This window comes from Macaca mulatta, chromosome 6 (assembly GCF_049350105.2).
Source record: "Macaca mulatta isolate MMU2019108-1 chromosome 6, T2T-MMU8v2.0, whole genome shotgun sequence".
NCBI classification, from domain to species: Eukaryota; Metazoa; Chordata; class Mammalia; order Primates; family Cercopithecidae; genus Macaca; species Macaca mulatta.
In genome coordinates this window covers 97,428,560-97,455,000 of record NC_133411.1, presented here as the reverse complement: position 1 = coordinate 97,455,000, position 26,441 = coordinate 97,428,560, and the positions used below count along the sequence as shown (strand labels likewise).

Genomic DNA, 26,441 nt, shown 5'->3' with positions numbered 1-26,441 from the left:
CCTGAATCAGCTGATGCCTTGATCTTGGACTTTCAGTCTCTGGAACTGTGACAAATAAATGTCTGTTGCTTAGGACACCCAGTCTATGGTATTTCTATGGTATTTTGTATGGCAGCCTGAGCGAATACACCAGGCAAAGTCATGAAGAAAGGGAGGGGAACATTTGAGAGATACCGGTGAAGTATACAGGAGAAAGGAGTTATATATCTGACTGTATTCTGCACCAATTACATATTGAAAGGGTTCCTATACTAATAAAAATACCAACACATATTGAGTGCTTAGTATGTTTCAGGGACTATACTAAATATTTATATGAATTAAAATTTTATCTTTTACACAACCCTACAAAATTAAATAATGTTATTATACTTGCATTACATATGAGAATAGTGAAGAAAACTAGGGATGTTTTGGTACACCATAAAGAGGGGCAATCTTTCTTGGAAATCAGAAGATTAAGTAGAAGATGAAGGATTAATTTTCCAACCCTGATAGCTTCAAGTTTTTTTTTTTTTTTTTTTTTTTTTTTTGCAGGGTGGGGTGGAGCTGGGTGTGAAGTCTAATACTACTTTTATGAAATTAGAGTTCTTTAAGTTTAATATTTAATGTTTACATGTCACTATTACCAAGAAGAGTTTTGAAAACAAAATGGTAAGGGCAAAAGTATTGGTGTTAACCACAATGGCAGCTCTGGAGAGCCTGTGAATCAACCTGCGATTCTAATCCCACAATTTAACAGCTTTGTAAATGTGAAAGCGTTTCTAAGCCTCTCATTTCCTTGATTTTCTTGTCTGACTAGAGGAAATCACACCTGCTTCATAGGCTTCATGTAAAAATTGAGATAAAATGTTTGATAGCAAACTAGGTTGACTATAGTTAACAACATGTACTGTATATTTCAAAACAGCTAGAAGAGATAACTTGGAATGTCCCCAACACATTGAAATGATAAATATTCAAGGTGATGGACATCCCAAGTACCCTGACATGATCAGTACACATTCTATGTGTGTCACAGAATATCACATGTACCCCATAAATATGTACAGATATTATATACATAAGTATATATTAAATTGAGATAATATACGTGAAATTCTTAACACAGTGCCTGAATGGTGAATGGTGAATCTTAATGGGTGGCAGTAATGATGATGACAACAACCATGATGTGGATTACCAAGGTGCAAAGGGAGATGCGCACCTGCCACTTACATGCAGTGCCAGCCCTTTACTCTTTCTCTCACCCCCGTCCCATATCCATGCTCTATGCCCTCTGTCCACCTAGAAAAAAGATGTCAATTAAACATAATAGTTTAGTACTGAGATAGCCTGAGTTGGGGATTACCTTTGTCCTCATCCATTTTCTATTGAGACTGGTAAAAGGCACTAAAGAAAGAAATCCAGGAAACCTGAGTTCTAGAACGGTCCAGGTCTGCCGCAAGTGGTCAGCCCCTTTTCCTTTTTGGCGACACGTGTAAATCAGGGGTGTTTCAACAGAAATTTAAGCCTTCTCTCCAAAGTATGATTTTCCTTTTTACTTTTCATGTCAATATGTAAAGCCTTAGGAAACTCCTGATGTTATTGTTCTAGGAGTTTTTCATGAGCAATATCAAATCCCAAGTGTTTTCAGAAACAATAATGAAGAAAACAAATGCTGAATGACTACACATCATCTTCTAGGCAGAGAGATTTCCGATATGAATCTTTGAGGAATGAGGTAAAAAACCTAAGCAGAGAATGGGCATCCACATGTATATGTTTTTAATATGTGGGATTTCCCCCACCACTATTGGCAAAATGTGGGAAGAGTGAACTGTGCTTCACAAAGATTTTTTCAAGATTGAGTGGGAGTGTCTGTTCATGGTCGAGCGAGAAGCTAGGGTTTTCCTTAGGCCCCAAGGCATTGTTTTTTTAAAATGTTATTTTCAGAAATGGAACTGGGAGTAGACTTCAAACAGGCATCTAACTGCCAAGGACATGTGAAACCTGTTATGTTGGTCATTCTGGATCCTATTCAAGTACGTACTGTTACTGAGTAAGATCACTTTTACTTTACTTTAGCAGAAGCCCCAATTCTGCTTCAGGAAAAAAAAAACCATATCATGTTTTTCCATTTTTATTTATAAATCCTGAAGGTTTCTGCAAGCAGTAACATTTAAAAGGACAATGATATACTTACAAGTTTGATGTGAGAATAATGAGAATATTGAAACACCAGAATGTTTCAGCTATTGATTGCTTCATAATAAGCTAGCACCAAACTTGGTGACTTAAAATAATGTACTATTTCTCCCAATTCTGCAATCTGGGATAGGCAGATTTTCAACTCTGTGTAGTGCCCATTGGGGATGGAACCTACAAGAAATCTTCTTCACTCACATGTCCATTTCCGGAATCAGAGTTGGTTTGCCTGACACAACTGGAGGCTGGCTGAACCTGCCTTTGCACATGTCTGCTCCACATGGCCAGCTTGGGGTTTCTACCACCGTGGTGGTCTCTGGGTAATTGAACTTAGTTGGTGGCTGGCTTCCAAGAGGAAGGAATCCAAAACTGCCATTCATCTTAAAGTCTCGGCCCATTATGAAAAAGCACCACTTCCATCACATTACATTGGTCTAAGCAAGTCCAAAGCCAGCCCATATGTAAAAGGATGAGAAGCAGTCTCCATCCTTTGATGTGAGGAGTAGCACCTACATAAAAGGAGAAAAGTAACTGATGGCAGCCATCTTTGGAGACTGCAACACAGTTTATTTACCAGGAGCTCTTTCCTTTCCCTCTTTTTCCTTTGGATTTCATTTCCTTTGAACTCTATTTGAAATTTTAAAAATGACAAGAGTAAAAAAGGCATTCAACTTTAGGATGTAAGGCATGAGCATTTACAATATTCACTATAAAAAGTTTTCAATAATTTTTATAATAATAATAAAATATTGATTTATATTACTATTGTTGTTCACTCTAAGGTTGAAGAAATGGAAGCATTCATCCTCAAATAAGGCTCCCATGTAAGAGATGTGGCCATTACAGTACCAAGAGATTCTAAATGTCTCAGGTTCACATTACATGACTAGTTGGATCAAGCCACATTTCCATTTTCATATATCATATTGAAACCTATGTGTGGGATTTTTAGAAGAAAGGGATTTGTAATCATCTACTTCCTTTGTTGATTGAAATGAATTTTCCTCTCCTGATCTATGAATCATTCCTCATATAAGAACTGAATCATGAATCAGAAAGGAGTCAGTAAATTCTAATGAGCCTAAAAAGAGAGACAAGCTTATCATTGCCAGAGATCAAAACCAAGCCCGAAAATTACAGGCTTTGTTTAAAATGCTGTTTGAGACACTGAAATTTAGTTCAGGGACATACCTTTATCAAAACTCATTCTCACTGCACATCCACCCACTGAAGGGAGAAGGAGGCAAGTGATTCTCATTAGGAGTCACTGACCTTCAACAATTTGGTCCATGGCAGTCAATGGGCCACAAAAAGCCAAGTTGTCCTGTCCCAGGCCATGCTCAGGGAGGGAAGGGGTTGATGGTGGGCATCTATAGCACTGAGTGTATTCCATTTATGAGGTGCTTATTCTTTGTTCTCCCCATTCCTTTGGGTTTCACTGAGTTTATCTGAACTCTGTTTGAAATGAAGGGATGTTGGGAACAAAAAAGTCATTCAAAATACACGGTGTAAGGGATGGTTACTTGTATTCATTACAACCAGTGAACAAATGTGATGCAAAGTTGCTCCTGTGGTCAGGCACATTTAATCCACAAAGAGAGTGATTAGCTTGGAGCTCAGTTCTACAGAAATCATGGAAGATTTTGAGCCCCGCAAGACGTCCTGCGTCTACCTGCTTCTGGACCCCAGAATATATCAGGTCTATGGTTTTGGCCTATTCTACCGGTACATTTGGTGTTTCTGCTTTATTTCTGTTCTATAGAGATGCTCATGGTACTTTTAACATTCTTTTGTTATATATTATTCTTTGGCTATTCTGTATATAGAGTAAGGCAGAGGGCAAAACGTGAATTTATAGTACCATCTTAACTGGATGTTTAACAGGTTAGCACAAGAGAATTTTAGCAAAAAGATTCACAGAGAGTGTCAACTGCTCCGTGGTAGAGTAAATAGAAGAAATACCTCATGTAAATGACGAGTTGATAGGTGCAGTAAACCAACATGGCACATGTATACCTATGTAACAAACCTGCACGTTGTGCACATGTACCCTAGAACTTAAAGTATAATTACAAAAAAAGAAAAGAATTATCTGGAAAAGAAAAAAAAGAAATTTTGAATTTGAGTTAAGTGGAGCATATTCAAGTAGAGGTGAGTTATAGTATGTTGAAAATAAAAACACAAAAGATCAGGTTGGGAGCAAAGCTGAACATGAGTTTTGGGAATTATAGAGTTTTGGAACTGGGAATTTAATTGAATTGGGAATTACAGAGAATTTGGGATTATATAACTTTAAAAAATATTTCTTATAAAAATAGTCCTAATAATAATAACTTTTGAGGAATATTTACAAACAAATCAGAGAATTAAATCATTTAATTTCTACTTTGATAATATTACAGTTTCTCTCCTTCTTAATGCTATCTTTAGCTTGGGTACCCAATTTTACAATTATAGAATCTTGTGGTTCATTGATGATTATTAATTTATTCATTTAATTAATAAATATTAATTATGCTCCTGCTATCCACTGAGCACTCTGTAAGGCCCTGGGGATACAGAGATGAATACTAAATGGTTCCTGCCCTCAAGGAATTAATAATTTTTTAAGGAAATCCACCAACCACACACACCAAAACAAATGACCACTCCATTCTAAGATAAGTGCTACAATGACTAAAGGGACAAGTACTTTAAAGGCATAGAGAAGGAAATGAGTAATTCTTATTTGGTGTGATTCTGTAAAGAGGCAATTCGTTAAGCTTCACAAAAGAGGGAGAATATTGAAAGTTTCTAGAATTTCTGTAAAGAAGTAAAGGGATGTCTAGGAGAATTAACTTGTGATTGTCAAGCACATCACTGTTGCTTAGATTCTGAAGTTATTTTGAAAAGCTTTGTAGAGCTAATAAAGAATACGGGAGGGTGATAAGGCCCTTGCACCAGTCTCTCACTCATCTACATTTTCCCATATCACTTATTGAGCACGTGGGTTTTATCAACTAATGGGGAGGAGCTCAAAGTAGAGATTTCTTTAAATGAGCAAAGATGGCAATGTCAGGCAAATTTAGGAAAAAGTAAATAGATTGGCATGCCAGAATGCAGGATAATAGTAACTAATTTGGGGATGGAAACATGGTCCCGGGTTGGACTGTGGAAACTCTTGTAAGCTAAAGGGACTGGACTTTTTTTGGGGACAACGAGAGAAACCTTGACTGAAATGCTGGAGAATGAGGAAATCCACTTTATATTTTTAAAATGTAGACGTCTGAGATAATGAAATGGAGAATAAAAAGAGTAGAACCAGAGATATTAATCAGAAAACTGCGGCAAAAGTCCAAGTATAATGACTATTAGAATGAATTGCCATGGGAATAGGGGAATTAGAAATATTATACTTTTTTATTTGTAACACAACAATAGGGCAATGTTTCTATTCACATTTTATGTAAGAGAGGGTTCCCTTGTTAAGATACAACTGTGCTGGAACTTTTGCCTTATATTCAATGCCTGAGGGCTATCTTTTTCCGATAATCAGGGTACTGTTTTATCTACTATATCAGTAATGAAGCATATTCAAGAGGTGCATGGGGTGATTTAGGCATTCAAAGAATTAACTCACTATGTTAGGCCCCTATCTTATGTTAGCATTATTGAAAACATGCAAGCACTGGCACTTTTACATTACATATAAAACAACAAATCTTGTCACTTAGAGGAAAAAACAAATGACCATTCTCCCCCAAAAAGAATGTACATTTTAATAAGATGAATCCCAAGTTGATTAAAAGCATAGCTTCTGAAATGGGACCTAATTAAACTAAAGAGCTCCTGCACAGCAAAAGAAACTATCAACAGAGTAAATAGGCAACCTACAGAATGGGAGAAAATTTTTGCAAACTATGCATCTCACAATGGTCTAATATTCAGAATCTTTGAGGAACCTAAACAAATTAACAGGCAACCCAAACAGGACCATTAAAAAGTGGGCAAAATACATGAACAGACACTTTTCAAAAGAAGACATATGTGACACGAAGAAGCCAACAAGCATATCAAAATGCTCAACATTGCTAATCATTAGAGAAATGCAAATCAAAACCACAATGAGATACCACTTCACACCAGTCAGAATGGCTATCATTAAAAAGTTAAAAAAATAACAGATGCTGGCAAGGCTGTAGAGAAAAGGGAATGCTTATACATTGCTGGTAGGAATGTAAATTAGTTCAGCCATTGTGAAATGCAGCTTGGCTATTTCTCAAAGAACTCAAAGCAGAATTACTACTCGACCCAGCAATCCCATTATTGGGCATGTACCCAAAGGAATAGAAATTGTTGTACCATGAAGACACATGCACACATGTTAATCACATCACTATTCACAATAGCAAAGACATGAAATCAACCTAAATACCCATCAGTGGCAGACTGGATAAATAAAATGTACATATACACCATGGAATACTATGCAGCCATAAAAAGCTGAGATCATCTCCTTTGCAGCAACACAGATGGAGCTGGAGGCTGTTATCCTAAGTGAACTAACAGAGGAACAGAAAACCAAATACCACATGTTCTCACTTACAAGTGGGAGTAAATATTGAGTACATATAGACACAAAGATGGGAATAAGAGACACTGGGGCCTACTTGAGGGTACAGGGAAAGAGGAGGGTGAGGACTGAAAAATTACCTATTGGATATTATGTGTATTACCTGGGTGGTGAAATAATCTGTACATCAAACCCCCATGAGGTGACATGCAATTTATCTACACAATAAACATGCACATGTACCCCTCAACCTAAAATAAATGTAAAAAGAAAGAAGTTAAATTTTTAAAAAAAGTAATTAAAAAAAAGAGTATTAAAACTGAAAAAAACAAGCATAGCTTCTAGATAAATTCTGTGTCCCATGAAAAAGTAGAATTTATACATTGAATATTTTTTATTAAAGGAGTCAAGATTAATCATAACCTTAAACAATATTCCTCGGCTGGGCATGGTGGCTCACGCCTGTAATCCTAGCACTTTGGGAGGCCGAAGCAGGTGGATCGCCTGACCTCAGGAGTTCAAGACCAGTCTGGGCAATGTGGTGAAACCCCATCTCGACTGAAAATACAAAAGTTAGCCAGGTGTGGTGGCACATGCCTGTAGTCCCAGCTACTCAGGTAGCTGAGGAAGGAGCATTGCTTGAATCTTATAGGCAGAGGCTGCCATGAGCCAAGATCGTGCCACTGCACTACAGGCTGGGTGACAGAGTGAGACCCTGTCTCAGGAAAAAAAAAAAAAAAAAAAAAAAAAAAAATTCTGCCAACACAAGGATTGCATGCTAAATGAGAAAGAATAGAAAAGAGCTGGCTAGATACTGCTATCCTACAAACTATCCCACAAAGTAATACAAATGAGTGTCTTTTCTTTATACTACAAGGAAAATCCTTTTGCATATTAACTGATCAAGTTCAGGAACTAGAACTGCATTACATTAGAGTGACACCCTGTAGCTACTGAGCCCCTAATAATGTATTAGACACTAGTCTAGAGACATCATATATGCTACTTGCTTAAACTTTGACACGCACTTAAAATGTGAAGAATTCCTCTAAGACTGTCATTCATTTGACTTTAGACTTGTAAAACTTTAGAAAAAAGGAGACTTCTCTTCCTCACTGGCCCAAGAGGGATCCTCTACTCCCAGTTCTTAAGCTGCTCCCTAATATCCCAGTCACTCACATAACATTTTACAGAGCATTTTCTGTATGCAGGTGTGTGCCTATTGCTTCTAGTTAAGAAAATTCCTGAGGTCCTGTAATCTAAAAACAATAATTAAAAGAATCAGATCATAAAAACCTCTGTTAGGTATGATTCAAAGGGAAAAAATGAGCTGCAGTGAAAGCCAATTTGAACTAGAAAGACTTGCATTCTTAAGTAACCAGACATGTGTAGCCACTTATGTAGCTGTCTGATTACATGTTTTTAAACATCTGTCAGCACAACCAGACCTCCGCATGCACACTCATGAGCACTGTGGATGTTTGTTCGACTGTGCAGAAGTCTCAGAATCGGAGAGAAATGAACAGATTTCACAGGGAGAACACAAGTCATTATTGCTTCACTTAAGGCAGGCTTGGGAAGTGGCTCCCAAGGCTGTGACTCATTTACTTGGCTATCAGTATCTTAAGGACAAAATTGGAACGAGCAATAAAACCTACAGAGCCCTGGAGAAAGAGAGACATCAGAGGTACCAAGAAGCAGGAGAAACTGGAGAGCTATAGCTTAACTTGGGGCTTCAGAGCTGAAAGCTGAGCCGAACTTCCCTCTTCTTGATAAAAAAAAATGCAGTGACATTTTCCCACCATTAAAGCGTTTCAGTCTCCAAAGTACAAATATAGTTCCTTTCAAACCTGCAGCATTTGTCCTTCCTCTGAAGACATCGTCATATGCTTTCCACTGTGGCTTCACCTGGTAGGCATGGATGAACACCACGAACACCACCACAAGGCACATCAAAGGAACAAGAGCTGCAGTGAACAAAGCAGCATAGACGTTTGGAATAAAACACCTGGAAGAGAAATGAGAAGAGGTAACTCAGACCGTTTCGGTGCAGATATTTCTAAATTCAGAATGTATCACATCACTACTTTATACTAGCTCTTTGTATCTGGATGCTGGCAACATCAGATTTTTGGTTTGCCAAACTTAAGTTTTGTTTGAGTACAACATCCGATTAAATCTAACCCACTGCTTCACACAGTAGGTTCCCCGGAACATTCGCCTCGTGTAAAGTTCAGAAAGCTGCAAAAAAAGGTTATGGCCAAATAAATTTGAGAGATGCACACTACATACGTCTCACAGAAGTTAAGGGTACATATCTGTTCATTTTTAAAAAGCCACAGAAAGTCATGGAGTCAAGAGATCTGGGCTCTGAAATCAGGCTATTGAATCCAGCACCACATCTTAAAAAAAGAAAGTCACTTTAGATACATTTTTTAACTTCTCTGAACACTCATCTTTAAAATAAAGATTACAGGTGGGGTGCAATGGCTCATCCCTGTAATCACAGCACTTTGGGAGGCTGAGGCTGGCAGATCCCCTGAGATCAAGAGTTTGAGACTAGCCTGGCCAACATGGTGAAACCCTGTCTCTACTAAAAATACAAAAAAATTAGCTGGGTGTGGTGGCAGGTGCCTGTAGTCCCAGCTACTTGGGAGGTTGAGGAAGGAGAATTGCTTGAACCTGGGAGGCGGAGGTGAGGTTGCAGTGATCCAAGATCATGCCACTGCACTCCAGCCTGGGTGACAGAGTGAGACTCCATCTAAAAAAAAATAATAAAATAAAAATAAATAAATAAATAAATAAATAAAATAAGGATTATAATAGTATCCACAACAAAAGTTAGTTGTCAAGATTAACTGAAATAATTCACATAAAGCATTTAGTAAATTTGGTTTAACCCATCATTTCTAGACTTCAACGAAAATTAAACCCTTCTCCTTTTTCACACACACACACACACACAGATACACAGACATATGGTCATGCTACAGGACTAATGTGCCCTGGAACACACTTTGGGAATCACTGATCTAGTCATGCCCAGCTTATGTTTCAAATTAGTTGGTGGATTCCAGGGAGAGTTCCAGGTTCCTTTCTATTTCCTTCCTCCATTTAACCTCAAAAGAAGAATTCCATCAGGATTTATGGCCACGGGGCTGATGACAAAGTCACTGTGTCCTGTCAATGACTGATCATGTCAGAGGGACTTCTCTTGACCTCTTTGGCCCCTCATGGTAAAAGGTCACAGAGGCCATTGCTGCTCCTGCATAGGAGGAGGCCAAGCCACCTGCTCTCTTCCCTCTACCCCCTCTCCCTTCTCTCCCTTTCTGCTCTTTCCTTCCTTCCCTCTCTCTCCATTTGGAGTTTTCTTCCTGGGAGGAGTTTTCTTCCTAACAGAGGAAATAAAGGATGAAGGATCATGTCACAATTAGGGAGCTAATAACAAAGCATGGGTTTGCCTTGCTTTTCCAGCCCCAGCATCCCTTGTGAACCATAAGAGAGAAGGTATTGTTTAAAGGCAAATCTGAGGATTCCCAGGGCTCCACTCTTGTCATCTCCACAATCTTGTTTTTTGAGTGACTGACAGTTTTCTTATTCCTAAACTATACATTTCCCCAAGAGCCATGTATTCTCTCTTGAAAATGAAGATAATTTATCCATTTAGAAACTACACTGCACAATTATATTTATTATTACCAGAGTTTAGATAGGACAACGGGGTCCAAGGCAAACTTAGATTATTTATTTATTTATTTTGGTAACACTGAAATTATCAGCAAAATGGTTTTAGAGATATAACTAGAAATTTTTACTTATGGAACATAACATCCACTTGTGCTTTGCATAAAATCTTGCATGAAAATCTCAAAATGGAGGAATGTTAAACAGGTTCTCAATATCCAAAACTGCTTCTGAAGTATTCTTATAAGGGATATACCTCCAAGTTACAAGACTATACTTTTAATTACAAGAAACTTTACTAGTAAGAAGTGTCTCTTTTAAACTATTTTCCCCACTTTCTCTATTTTTCAAAAATATAATATCTATAAACCTAGATTATAATACAGCCATAAATACTAGACTTTGAAGAAAACTCAAGGGGAAACACACATAGCCTGTTTAGAAGGAATCCAAAATATAAGTAGCCAGGGAAACACTCATTCTTCTGCTTTGGGAAAATAGTGCTTTAATGTCTTTTTAAATAATTTCAACTTTTATTTTAGATTCTGGGAGTCCATGTGCAAGTTTGTTACATGAGTATATTTCATGATGCTAAAGTTTGGGATATGAATGACCCCATCACCCACACAGTGAGCGAAATATCCAAGTTAGTTTTGTAATCCTTGCCCCACTCCATCCCTTCCCCATCTATTAATTTCCAGTGACTGTTGTTGCCATCTTTATGTCCAAGAGTACCCAATGCTTAGCTTCCACTTATAAGTGAAAACACGTGGTATTTGGTTTTTTGTTTCTGTGTTAATTTGTCTAGAATAATGGCCTCCAGCTCCATCCACGCTGTTGCAAAGGACAAGATTTCCCGTTTTTTTTGTTATAGCTACATAGTATTCTATGGTTTATATGTACCACATTTTCTTTATCCAACCCACCATTGTTGGGCACCTGGATTGATTTCATGTCTTTGCTATTGTGAATAGCGCTATGACGAACATACAAGTACATGTGTCTTTTTTGATAAATGATTTATTTTCATTTGGATACATGTCCAGTAATGGGATTGCTGGGACAAATAGTTACGTTCTAAGTTCTCTGAGAAATCTTCAAACTGCTTTTGATAGGGTCTGAACTAATTTATATTCACACCAATAGTGTACATGCATTCACTTTTCTCCACCACCTTGCCAATATCTCTTGTTTTTTGACTTTTTAATAATGACCATTCTGACAGGTATGAAATGGTGTTTCATTGTGGTTTTGATTTGCATTTCCCTGATGATTGATGATGTTGAGTATTTTATCATATGTTTGTTGGCTGTTTGTAATTCTTTTGAGAAGTATGTGTTCATGTTTTTTGTCTACATTTTAGTGGAGTTGTTTTTTGCTTGTTCAATTGTATAAGTTCCTCATACATTGTGGATATCAGACCTTTGTCAGATGCATGGTTTGTGAATATTTTCTCCCATTTTGTAAGTTGTCTGTTTACTCTGTTGATACTTGTCAATTTTTGTTTTTGTTGCAACTGCTTTTGGGGTCATAGTCATGAAATCTCCATGGACATTGTGCCAGGGCCTATGTCCAGAATGATATTTCCTAGGTTTTCTTTGGGGAGTTTTATAGTTTTAGGTTATACAGTTAAGTCTTTAATCCAACCCGAGTTAATTTTTGTATATGGTGTAAGGAAGGGGTCCAATTTCAATCTTTTCGATATGGCTAGCCAGTTATCCCAGCACCATTTATTGAATAGAGAGTTCTTTCCCTGTCATTTGTTCTTGTCAGCTTTGCAGAAGATCAGATGTTTGTGGGTGTATGGCCTTATTTTTCCGTTTTCTAACTTATTCCATTGGTCTATGTGTCTGTTTTTGTATCAGTACCATGCTGTTTTGGTTACTACAGACTTTTAGTGTAGTTTAAAGCCAGGTAATGTGATGCCTCTAGCTTTGTTCTTCTTGCTTAGGATTTCTTTGGCTATTCAGGCTATTTTTGTGTTTCATATGAATTTCAGAATAGCTTTTTTCTAATTCTATGAAAAATGATGTTGGTAGTTTGATAGGAATAACATTGAATCTGTAGATTGCTTTGGGTAGTATGGCCATTTGAACAATATTGATTCTTCTAATCCACAAGCTGGAATGCTTTTCCATTTGTTTGTGTCATGTATTATTTCTTTTAGCAGTGTTTTGTAGTTCTTGTAGAGATGTTTCATGTCCTTGGCCAGATGTATTCCTAGGTATTTTATTTTTTTGTGTATGTGAGTGCCTCAATTTTATATTAAAAAGAAATATAGTACTAAAGGCCTAAGATACTATTTCTTTTTTGTTTGTTTGTTTTTTGAGACGGAGTCTCGCTCTGTCACCCAGGCTGGAGGGCAGTGGTGCAATCTTGGCTCACTGTAAGCTCTGCCTCCCAGGTTCACACCATTCTCCTGCCTCAACTTCCTGAGTAGCTGGGACTACAGGCGCCACCACCATGCCCAGCTTTTTTTTTTTTTTTTTTTTTTTTTAAGTAGAGATGGGGTTTCACCATGTTAGCCAGGATGGTCTCGATTTCCTGACCTTGTGATCCACCTGCCTTGGCCTCCCAAGGTGCTGGGATTACAGGCATGAGCCACCGCACCCGGCCACTCAGATACTATTTCTAATTAACATAATCTGCTTAATGTATTTCTCATGTAAACCAGGCATATTTCAAGAGATATTTCTACACATACTGTGTATCTGCAAAGGGATATAAAAATAATAAATTTCTTGGCTTTTAGAATTTTGATAGCATGAAGCCTGAATCATTAGCTGAACACTCATCTGTATGCAATAAGACCTGATTCTTCCACATGAAGGACACATGATTAAATAAAATGGGCAAACATTAATGGTCTTAATATTGAACATACTCCTGCACTAAAAATAATGGCCATGTTGGTTACTCATTCTTATGTATATTGGCTTCAAAAGGTCACTTATTTTTTTCATGTGAATTATGGAATCCATTGACAGCAAGTAGCCTACAGACGCTTATACAAATTCAGATACTGATGAAGAATCACACATAGGTTTCACTGCCTTATTTGTGTCTTGAAAAATGTCATCACAATTCAATTTGGGATAGCAAAATAGGGAAAATTACTGACTCAATTATTGAGTTGCTCTAGGAATATAAAGATTTCGTACAGAGTGCTGTAAGAACAGACTTTGAAAGGTGACCTCCAGCTGATGACACATTATTTTGATTAAAAAATTAAACAAGCAACGTGAAACTTTGAGAGGTTGGAAGTAACCAGACATGTCCACTGCTCCACTCAGGAAGAGAAGGGAACTCTCTAAGTGCTAATCTTAATTTCCTTTGTGGCCAGGCGCAGTGGCTCATGCCTGTAATCCCAGCACTTTGGGAGGCCGAGGTGGGCGGATCACCTGAGGTCGGGAGTTCAAGACCAGCCTGACCAACATGGAGAAACCCCTTCTCTACTAAAAATACAAAATTAGCTGGGTGTGGTGGTGCATGCCTGTAATCCTAGCTACTCGGAAGGCTAAGGCAAGAGAATCACTTGAATCTGGGAGGCAGCGGTTGTGGTGAGCTGAGATCATACCATTGCACTCCAGCCTGGGCAACAAGAGCGAGACTCCGTCTCAATAAATAAATAAATAAATAAATAAAGTCTCCTTTGCAGTTCTCCCTGCTTATAGGATGACTTGACATTGATGGCTCATCCTTTCAGAAAAGGGGCAGGAAAATGACCCAATCCTGAAGCCATCCCCTTTTCTCCTTTTATTCAGAGCTCCACAAGTCATGACTTCTCAGAAGTACTAGGCCCCTGAGAGTACCTATTCCATGTTCATCCTCCACTTGGTCAATGTCGGACCAGAATGTTAAGGAGGAGGGCTTGCTCCCACAGCATGCCTGTTCTTGTTGGCAGCTCCTCTTGCCTTCTTCTCTACTTAGAGCATTGCAGAACCGCAGAGCCAATCCCCTTGCTCACTGCTGTCCAGCTGGGACTCCATCCCAGTCTCCTTCAAACAAAAACTGCCTGCCTTGTGTGCTACCTCCTAGGGATCAGGGAGTCAGACAGTGTTATGAAACACTTAACATTCGCAAAGGAGGCAGGGATACCAGGGTAATCCATGGTGCAGATAACAAACGGGCTCCCACTCCCTGATGGTCCATGGAGAGGAGCTGGGACCAGCTATGATTCCACATCCCCAAATCATGTCTCATATACTTAACACCTTCTTGTTTTAAATTATCTTTTAACTCTTCTTTTAAAGCTCATAGGCATTGTTCTGATTTTCTGAGCAATATTGTCTGAATAAAATTTCTATTGGTGTACAATAAAATTTCTCCCAAATACTTAAAAATGTTCAAGATAAATGAACTATATTCTACCCTTAAAAGAAAAGAAAAGTAGCCTTGCCAACCAGAATTTCCTCCAGTTCACCCAAATTAGAGGTACAGTATATTCAGGTAGTTAGTTTGAGGATTAGAGCACATGAAAGTGATGAGGGGTGTTAGGAAACTGTGAATATCATGTTAGAATAGCTTCTGAAATAAGGCTGGGAATGAATTATTAGAAAAATTGAAAGTAACATAAGAAATCAGCAGACAGAAGGCAATGCCTGCACCAGGGCTGTGGAAGTAGCTGATTAACATGCAGCTATTGCTTCAAGAACACATCTGGCAGATATGAGAAGAGAAAATGAGACAAAGGCCATGTAGATTTGCTTCCTTAAAAAAAAGGTGAGGAGAATGTGTTCTCTGTAATTACAGCTCAACCACCTTCAAAGAACTTCAGGAATCTTTCTCACTTTGGGTGTCAAATAGTCTTTTGGGGTCTTACAACCACATAACTATTACTGTTCCTTTTTAAACTTTCATGGATAGATTTTCTTGTTAGAACCTACAGACAATTCTAATTCACTTCAAAGTCTTGTCAGGACTTCATCTTTTTCTCTATATTTAGCCAGATGAAACAAGTAGATGCTGTTTCATTACCTTCAGTTTTTCCTCTTCTGAGTCTACCCTCGGAGTATTCATAATGCTTTTACTCACTTTCTAAGTTAGTAAGATTATTATCTCTCCTCGGTAATGCTTTATACTTACTGAAACATTTTCACTCGCGTTACCCAACTTGATTTAAAAAAAAAATTCATGTGGGCGGCATGGAGTATTTCAATTTCTTTATTCCTGTCTGAAATCTTTGTAAGAAGGAACTCAGAGGCAGAGGGGTCTAGGAGAGACATGAACTCCACTTACAACCACTGAAAATACTGGAATGGATGCTGGGAACTCCCTGTGCATGAGATTGTGATTTGAGTCCATTTAAATTATATTTTAAAGAAAAAGTTGACCCTGGCAAACTGGAAAATCTGAAGAAATCCAGGCAGCTGGACAGCCAGGTTATATCTGGGTTACATAGGTAATGAAAAGGACTCAGGTAATGTAAGGACAATAAATGTGTCCAAGGTCTTCTTTGTGAGTACTTCTAAGACAAGGATAATAGTCATGATTCCCAGGCTCAGGTACCAGCCTCCCTCAGAGGTCTCCTGAGTATTTCTTCAATGATAGCCTCTACATTAAAAGACTCATTGTCACTTCAACTACCTTTTTCTTCTCTACGTGGAAATTTATAGTGATGACCTACTTTATCTGGGGAGTACATGGGATGGTCTAGCAATCAAGAATTGTTCACCATTTATCACAAACTGGTTTCTAATTTGTATAGAGAGTACAGTATATCAGCTTATTGGTTTTATCAGTTGAAGAATACAGATGTTATTCTATAGATGCTTATCCTTTGTAAAGTCTAAGACACTATTTATAATTTCAATATTCCTTTCCTTGTATACTCAATTTACATTCTTTCCAAAGATAATGCTCTTATTTGACATACATTTTTATTCACCTGCGAATTTATGCATGCATGCATTGTGTGTGTATGTATGTATTTCCTGGTCAATCCAAATGGGATGGAGAGACTTAGAGAAACACTTTAAGTGCATTATTTTTTTTAAAAGGAATACATTTATGAAAACATCAAAGAAAAGGAGAAATACAGTTTGGGTTTAAACAACTGTAAGGTAGGAAAACATTCCTCTTTCTGTCTTTCTGTTGCAGAGCATATAGCAGTTGTTATCATATCCAGGGGAATAAACTAAATTCTAAAATGCATTTTTGTTTAAGTTTATGCTTTGAATAACATTAAGCTTAAACTGCAGATAATCTCTACAAAGTGAAATGGAACATTAAGAAAGCATATGCACTTAGAGAGGGAAAGGGGAACAGGTTTTCCTAAACTTAACTGGCTGGATAATTAAGACTAATTAAGTATTACTGCTGCCACTACTACTACTGCTAGCAATCCTTTACCGTGTGCAGGGTATGAAACCCAATTCTCACATGCATTATCCCGCTGAAACATAACTAGAAACCATTATTGTTATGTATATATGGGGAAAATAACGCCTAAATTATAAAACGTCAAATTGCTAGGACCATAAACAGGCTCACTGCCCTTCACTGTACCTCTACAATTTGAAAATTATTTCCACAATTTCAGTATAGACATATTCAAGTTAGTGGTAAATATGCCAGTGTTCTTTTGAGGACAGGGACTGTAACATTTTCTTTATATTTCTCCCAGAGCTTTGCACAATCAGATCCTTAAGAAATGCTTATTGATTTAACTGGTTCTTAGCAGTCTTTGAAAACCTCTCACTTAAAAATATGGCATAGAAAATCCTGTATTTCAAGTGTCCTCAGCTCAATCATAATCCAATCAACATTTAAATATCAATCACATACCAGCTACAGTGCTGGGCACGGAAGGGCATATAAAGATGCCTAAGGCATCGTCCCTCCTGTCAGGGAGAATATATTTACAACAATGCACAACACTTCTGAATCTAGTCTTCTACTGGAAGTTGTGTTGTTCTTCCATCAGCATCACCACCATCAGCTCCCCCATGGAGCTCCTGAATCTCATCTGCAGTTTCACAAGTTCCCCAGGTGTTTCCTATGCGTATTAATCCTGTTTAGAAAAAAAAGTGCACTTCACTGCCGGCCTCATTTAATTTTACATAAACATGTTCTTTGAGGCTGAAGCAAATTTGACTGATTTTCAATGTGAAAAGAAAACATGAAAACTGTTCTTGGAGTTATTTCTAAACAGAACTAACATCAGAATCATCTGAATCATCAGAATCTTCTATTTTGGAAAAATCTGACTCATCGAATGAATCTTCCGCCAACAACTGTTCCAAAATGATGTTAACATCATGCGTAGGAATGCTACATTTTCTAGGATTTGACAACTTAAACGATAGGGAATTACTATATATTGTAAATGAAAATACCACTACTAAAAATAGAATGCTATAAATAGAATTATGTCTTTTGTTTCTAAAATCCATATACTAGACAGACATGAAAATAATAAAAGCGAGATATTTTGTGGCAAAGTTATCTTGGGGTAAACGCTGTAGCCACAAGTGCCGCTGCCGGCATTCTTGGAGCAAACAGGAAAACGGTTTAAAGTCTGAGAAAAACAGTTGGTGCAGTGGCTCATGCCTGTAATCTCAGCACTTTGGGAGGCCGAGGTGGGCAGATTGTTTGAGCTCAGGAGTTCAAAACCAGCCTGAGCAACATGGAGAAACCCCATCTCTACAAAATACAAAAATTAGCCGGGTGCGGTGGCATCATGCCTGTGGTCCCAGTTTCTTGGAGGGTGAAGTGGGAGGATTGCTTGAGCCCAGGAGGTGGAGGTTGCAGTGAGCCAAGATAGTGCCACTGCATTCCAGCCTGGGTAACAGAGTGAAACTCTGTCTAAAAAAAAAAAAAAAAAAAAAAAAAGTTTGAGAAACACTCTTCTAGCACACTCTTTAGACATAAAGTAGCTTAGTCTAATTAACTAGCTAATCTTTACATCTCTTTGGTAGGGAGCCAAGGGGCTATGGAACTCCAAAAAGAAGCAGACAGAGGTTTCACAGCACAAGGTGGTCACAACAGCCTGAAGAACCAGTGAGAAAGAAAAACAGCTGAAAGCAAAAGGGATAGAAAAGCAGAGATCTGTGATATTTAGAAGTCTGGGCTCTTCAGATGCAATGTTCAGAAGCAATCTGAATGTTGCAGAAAAGGAGAGCTAGCATTAAAGTGACAGAGGATACAGCAGATCTGCAGACCGGCCGAACGAGATGGGAAGGAAAGTGCCGGGGTGCAGTGGGTGTAGTAGGATGTTAATATTCAGTTCTGCTGCATCTAAACAGCTGTTGAAGGAATAAGGTTTCTGTGTGAGTGCAACAGACATGTTCCACAGTGACCTGTGCTGCTCAAAGTTTCTGGAAAGGGGGATCCCTGTGCTATGTCCTCCACCCCCACTCCCCCAGCCACAGATGACTAGCTCTGAGATGAACACCTGCCTCAGACAACCATTCTTGCTTGCCCCTGACTTATAATTTGGTGACTCTGCTCTAAAAGCTGAGCTGAGCCAATCTGTCTTTTGCCCTTGAGAATCTGACAGGGAGAGTTGCACATTACTGGTGGGCACTAGAGCTGATGTCAGGGCAAATGGCCATATTGGAGCATTTGGAACACAAATCTTCAGAAGAAATTAACAGAGAAAGGGGAAGAGGAAGCAAGAGAGAAGGGGAGAGAAGAGGGTTCCAATGCAAGTAACAACACAGAAGTGAGAGACTCTGTGGTCCCTAAAAGAAGAAGAATGTGGCTCTGGTTTCTGCCATGCTAGTTCTAGGTCTCCGGAGGTCCAACTGTACCTCATTTCCCGCTATTGAATATTCACGTGGATGCCTGTGGTATACTTCTATATCCCCACCTCCCTTCGACTTGAAATAAGTTTTGTGGATTTACATGCAACTACAATGACCATAGTTAAAACATAGCTAGTGAGCAAGTGATAGAGAGAAAAAGGGAGTGAACACACACCTGCTCTTTCAACAACATTGCTCTTAAAGATGTATAGGATCACTACCATGTCTACCTGTTTTAGAGCACACTCCACACCACGGTGAGAGTTGCTAACTCTACATATTGACAAATGCCTTAAAAAAATGCCAAAGGACCAAGGAACAAGAATTTGGCTCATTTTTAAGTACTTAAAATGTACTCATATACTTATATTGCTTGAAAAGATACGGAAGAAAAAACGGACCTATTACAGCAATATTATTTCATCTAATTTGAAAGGAGCAGATATTTGATTTCATTTAATATTAAACTAAGATTTTGAAGTAGTCAGATACACTGCCTACATTAAAATACTACCTTATATTGTAAATAATTAGCTCTTGGTGAATAAGGAAGAATTGCCCACATCCCTGGCTCATTAAGGAGTTAAATATATTTACATATAATTCCAAGGGCAAATAATGGACTCCAAGTATTAGTAGGTTAAAGACAGTTGATGAAAAACAGTCCAAAAATTAATATACTTTTTTTTTTTCTTTTTCCAAGAAACTGAAGTCTGAGCAGCCTGTTCCCTAAGTAACTCGATAAAACTGCTGAAATAAATCCACTGGACACTGCTTGCCAACTTCATTCCAGGTAGGTTCCAGTGAATCAAGCCCCATCAGCATTTCATCAGAATAAGGTCAGGCTGACTTGTTATTTTTTGTGTGTATGAATGCTCTATGTTCTCTCAGAAAACAAAATTGTTTGGTACTGGAAAATGTCATTGTCCTAGAGTATTCAAGGTGTCCTGTTATTACCTCTTGCTCCAAAAAGAGGGCAAAAGGTACCTGGAAAGAAAAGGCCAGTTACCTAATGATTTTCTAGAAAAGGGAGAGTTTCTTGCCTTTCAGAGCCTGCATTTTGGATGGGTCTATGCCCAAGGGGTGTCACTCTTGGCCACTATTGATGATGCAGATGTCTCACTGGCAAAAAAATCCTCACAGCAATGGTTTGATTCCTCAAAAGGGCAAACATCATTTTGTAGAAGGATAATTCAACTTTTAATTATTCACCACATTTTACAGAACAGTAGCCACATTACATTGACCTGGAAATTAGCCCCGTATGTGGCTTTATGTGATAGTTACAAATGCTCCAAGAAAAAACTTCTAGAGCATTCCATGCAGGGGTGAACATTCAGTCATGCCCATATGTGCCATCTTTAGTCATATTAACATTTGCAGCACATTGCAATAACTGGTGATCCTAAATGATAACTTAAAAATCATTAAGAAATCATCGGTTAAAGTTAGTCATACTCTGTTTAAAATACACTACACATTTCTTTGCACTATTATTAAAATTTTAATCATAAAATTCTGGAAATAGTAAGGTAATTTTCAATTATTAAGAAAACAGTCGCCAGGTGTGGTGGCTCATGCTTGTAACCTCAGCACTTCGGCAGGCTGAGGTTGGGGGATTGCTTGAGGCTAGGAGTTTGAAACCAGCCTTGGCAACATGATGAAACCTCATCCCTATTAAAAAAAAAAAAATATATATATATACACACACACACACACACACACACACACACACACACACACACACACATATAAAATTGCCAGGCATGGTGGAGTATGCCTGTAGTTCCAACTACTTGGGAGGCTAAGGCGGGAGGATGGCTGGAGCCTGGGAGACACGCTGCAGTGAGCCATGATCATGCCACTGCACTCCAGCCTGGGCGACAGAGTGTCTCAAAAAACCAACCAAACAAACAAGCAAAAGAACCAAAACTACCGCCCCGCCCCCCAGCAACAAACAAACAAACAACAGGAAAACAGCGACAGTGTGAGTAGATGAGGTTATATGTCCATCATTTTAAGGTTATTATCTTAAGTTGTAGATTAGTTATGTCTCAAATCCAATACTCAGCTCTGTTGCAGAGCCCATTTCCATTCTGGTATCCTAATTTTTTTTTTGAGTAAGTATGTAAGGACGTTGGTGTTTGCTGTGTAACAGGTTAGTACATAAAAATGTACTAAGATATCTAAACCCTAAATATGCTCATATTGGATTGTTGCTAGTTAGTCTATGGTGTTACTATTAATTAGTATTTATTTATCATTTTTATGTGTCCTGCAATGTTACAGTTAAAACTGGAAACTTAAGAAATGTAAAAGGCCAATGTGCAAGGGATATTCAATAATGTTAAAAAGAAATATTGGACAAAAAATCTGGAGTAAACTTGAGATAGAGGTCTTGAATTAATTTCAGAAGAGGAAAGTAAAACTAAAAGTAAAGGAAATACAAGCTAAAATTTTATCCACTTTATGGGGAATTCCCAATATTGAGGGGGAAATGACACATTTCACTTTCCCTGAAGCTTTCCCAGAAGCTTTGAAGTGGTAAGAATTAGATCATACATATGTAGAGGCAACATTTTAAAAGTCCCAATTTGAACTGCCCTAAGCTAGACAGACAGATGTCAAGAGAGCTCCTTTATGACTTTCGTAAAGAAGCTTCTCAGCCGGGCGCGGTGGCTCAAGCCTGTAATCCCAGCACTTTGGGAGGCCGAGACGGGCGGATCACGAGGTCAGGAGATCGAGACCATCCTGGCTAACACGGTGAAACCCCGTCTCTACTAAAAAATACAAAAAAAAAACTAGCCGGGCGAGGTGGCGGGCGCCTGTAGTCCCAGCTACTGGGGAGGCTGAGGCAGGAGAATGGCGGGAACCCGGGAGGCGGAGCTTGCAGTGAGCTGAGATCCGGCCACAGCACTCCAGCCTGGGTGACAGAGCAAGACTCCGTCTCAAAAAAAAAAAAAAAAAAAAAAAAAGCTTCTCAAAAGAAAATGATCTTGCTGTTGAGGGTATAATGCAGGGGGAAGGACAGAGTGAGGAGAAGCCTTTTACTGATGGTTTAGAATAATTCTGCTCACAAAAAAATACTGGTAATAATGAAGGCTCCGAGGCCAGATATTTGGAATGATCCCAGGTACACCTCTTATTGACTTTGCAACTATGTAACTTCTCCACATCCTCAGTATGTAGCTTCTCCACACCTCAGTTTTCCAAAAAATAAAATGGGGAAAACAATGGCATCTACCTTACAAGAGTACAGTGAGAACCAAATGACTGAATACATGTAAAGATCTTGGATCAGAGGCTAGCATGCTGTAGGTACTCAATAAAAGATAACTAGGATCACTGTCATCTATTGCTAAGCCCAAATCCTCTTATGTATACAATATACAAGATTTAATTTGCATTAAAAAGGAGAAGATATCAAATAGTAGAGAGGAAAGTGTGAACATTCATCACATTTCTTTATGTGTCAGAGAAAAGTGCTGTGCAGTATGAGTTCAGTGAAAGAAAACAGCCTCTCAGTTGGGGTGGTCAGGGTAGACTGTGGAAGAGGTAGGTGAAACCAGCTCTTTCTCTCCCGAGTTCCTTACCAATCAGCAGGTGTTTAAGGTGATTCAGTCATGCAATTATGATTGTCTGCCTGTGTCCACAGCACATTCGCATGAGGGGAAGCAGGAAAACTTTCCCTTTGCTGCTTTTCCTCATGACTCATGTGTGTTTCTGCAAAATCAGTGTTGAAACTTCGTCCAATTTGAAAAGTCAAGGTAATTATGGGTCATTCAAAAAGAGGCACGTACTACTCAAGGAAGCCCAACATGACACCATCATACCACCAATGGCTGACAAACCAGTCTGGCCAGTGGTGTTAGCAGCAGTAAATTGAGCTGTTGGTGCAGGGGCTTTTCTAGGGATTTAAACTTAGGGTTTCTTATCTTCCATACTCCTGCCCCACTCCCACGAAGCTTCCAAAAAGAGGGCAAAAAGTGCCAAAAAAGAAAAAAAGGTCAATTACCTAATGATTTTATGTAAGAGGGAGGGTTTCTAGCCTTTCAAAGCCTGCATTCTGGATGGGGTGACTGCTGGAGGATCTCAGTGTTGACTGTTGGAATGCAGGCCACTATTAATATCCCTGTCATTCTGAGCTGCCCACTAGAAAGATAACAGCACTTCCTTCTTTAAGAAATAAGTTCCTTCATAGACTCTTAGCACTAGAAGGGATAGGAGAGGTCATACCACCCTCCCTCCAGCATCATGGGTGAAGAAACCAAGTGCAAGGACTTTTGAGGCTTGCCCAGCGCCTGACTGTTTAAACTCCTGGTCAGTGCTGTCATGAGGCTCCGCAGCGTAAGTCAGACTCTATGGAAAAATAACCTAAAATGTTTTCAGGGATCAGATTCTGCTAATAATCTAAATCCCTTGTCAAGCAAATGTCTCAAACGTTTTATTCTTTGCATATGCATTCCCAGGGGTTAGGGAACTATTGAATAAATCAAGTGTTAGTGAACATCACACTAAACAGGCTCATTCCTAAGTATAATACTCACTAGTAATACCTGGGCAGCACAGACACACATATTTCTTCCATAAAACAGTTTTCAAAGACATCACACATCAACATTTTTGCATAACACAAAAATTCATGTAAAATAATACAACTCATTCCCTTAGAGGGAGAGAGAGCAAAGCCAGGAGGAAAGAGCAATGAACCCAAATCAGCATTCTGCCGCTCACAATCCCCTCTCCCACCAAGGCCCTTTCCCCATCCAAAAAAAAAAATTTGGCTTCAGTTGAAAAATATTTTATCATAAGGAATTTATTTTTGTCAACACGATGTTCCTGTTATTTTTAAGTCTTGTAGTTTCAACAACAGCATTTTAGGGGAGCGAAATAAAATAGGAACAGCAGAGTAATTTGAATTTCTGAGCATACTCATGCATGTATAAGAAAAGTCCAAATAGTCTAAAACTGGCTTTAAAGAATGTGAGGCTGTCTCCTTACGAACTTTCTAAATTTCTTCTCATTAAAAAAATGATGATCTAATAGACAGTAAATATTTCTGACCGATATTCTAAAGGTTTTAATTGTAGCCAAACTTCTTAATTGTGGAGCTGGGCCAACTAATATCTTCAAACACTTCCCATTATGATGGTACAATAGTCTATTTGTTCTTTTCTTTTTTTTTCTTTCTTCAAATAAATGTTGCATGTGCTACAAAACAGAAATAACTTAAAAACACACTGAAAATTCAAGAGTGTGAGATGCATCCCATCTGGGAAGGTATCAAGTACTTTTAAACAATACAATTTTCCTAAAGGTCAGGGATGTTCTTTACTCATATAGTGGCCTATTACCTAGGTGTGTGGAGAAAATATTAGGTTGGTACAAATGGAATTTCCATTGTTGGAATTTGCCATTTGATAATGGAATACATTCTTAAATAAATGTGGTTATATTATACATCATTTTAATGGCATTTCTCGATTTATGGCTTTTTGTTAATGACATTACTTGCTGTTTGTTTTATGTTTATTTTAGACTATGGAGATTATGTTAGACAAAAAGCAAATTTGAGTTATTTTCTTATTCTAGTTCAAAATCTGTCATAAAGCAGTGGAGACAACTTGCAACATCAATAATGCATTCTGGCCCAGGAATGGCTAACATATGTATAGTGCAGCAGTGGTTCAAGTTTTGCAAAGGAGACAAGAGCCTTGAAGATAAGGAGCCTAGTGGGCGGCCATCGGAAGTTGACAATGACCAACTGAGAGCAACCATCGAAGCTGATCATTTTACAACAACACAAGAAGTTGGCAAAGAACCCAATGGAGACCATTCTACTGTCGTTGGGCATTTGAAGCAAATTGGAAAGGTGAAAAAGCTCGGTAAGTGGGTGCCTCATGAGCTGAAAGAAAATTTTTAAAAAATTGTCATTCTGAAGCGTAGTCTTCTTGTATTCTATGCAATAACAATGAACCATTTTTCAATTGGATTGTGACGTGCGATGAAAGTGGATTTTATGGGACAACTGGTGATGACCAGCTTAGTGGTTGGACCGAGCTCCAAAGCACTTCCCAAAGCCAAACTTGCACCAAAAAAAGGTCATGGTCACTGTTTGGTGGTTTGTTGCTGGTCTGATCCACTACAGCTTTCTGAATCCTGGCGAAACCATTACCTCTGAGAAGTATGCTCAGCAAATCGATGAGATGCACTGAAAACTGCAATGCCTGCAGCCGGCATTGCGCAACAGAAAGGGCCCAATTCATCTCCATGACAACGCCCAACTGCACAACGCACAACCAATACTTCAAAAGTTGAATGAATTGGGCTCTGAAGTTTTGCCTCATCTGCTATAGTCACCTAACCTTTTGCCAACCAACTACCACTTCTTCAAGCATCTTGACAACTTTTTACAGGGAAAATGCTTCCACAACCGGCAGGACGCAGAAAATGCTCTCCAACAGTTCATCACATCCTGAAGCACAGATTTTTATGCTACAGGAATAAACAAACTTATTTCTTGTTGGCAAAAATGTGTCGATTGTAATGGATTCTATTTTGATTAATAAAGATGTGATTGAGGCTAGTTATACAATGATTTAAAATTCACAGTTACTTTTGCACCAACCTCTAAATTAAAGACTTGCTTAAAGATCCTGTTGCCTGCTGTCACCCAGAACACAGACTAATCTTGCTGGGTTGGATTATGTGCGGAAATATACCAAAACTCACCACTGTCTGGGTCATTCTGAATTGAAGAAAAGAAGAACATGATGATTTCACAAAACAGTGAGAAGTGAAGTGCTTACTGATGTGAACTCTGAATCAGATAGCCCTGGTTTTGAGCACCTGCACTGCTTTTTAATAGCTCTGTGACTATGGGTGAAAGAAATTACCTCTCTGAGCCTCAGTAGCCTTATTTGTAAAATATAAATAAAATCTGGTTTTTGCCCCACAAATTTGTTGTGAGAGATAAATGAGGTAATCAAAATGCTTAGCATGTACCTAGCATGTGGTAAGGACTCAGTAAAGGACAGTCATTATTATCATTAACTTTAGTATGCAAATTGATTTAATTTCTTTGCTGTAGCACTGTAATGTCTCCTCATGTACAGAAATCATATATGGCACTTAACTGTATTCATATTTCATTTCATATGCTACTCAAATGTTTGGTTAATATCCCCCATTTTTTTGCAACAACAAGCTTATCAGAGGTCTTAATCCATAAAGTTGTCATCACCTCTAATCCAGTGTCTAATACCATTTCT

General features: G+C 38.5%; 1 protein-coding gene across 1 annotated transcript in view; it reads right to left on the bottom strand.

Moving 5' to 3' along the window:
• Positions 1-26,441, bottom strand: part of ADGRV1 (adhesion G protein-coupled receptor V1) — a 594,013-nt gene that overhangs the window by 84,868 nt on the left and 482,704 nt on the right. Inside the window, exon 86 of the mRNA XM_015140403.3 lies at positions 8,590-8,747. Within this exon, the coding sequence (XP_014995889.3) occupies positions 8,590-8,747 (158 nt within the window). The remainder of the gene's footprint in view (positions 1-8,589; positions 8,748-26,441) is intronic.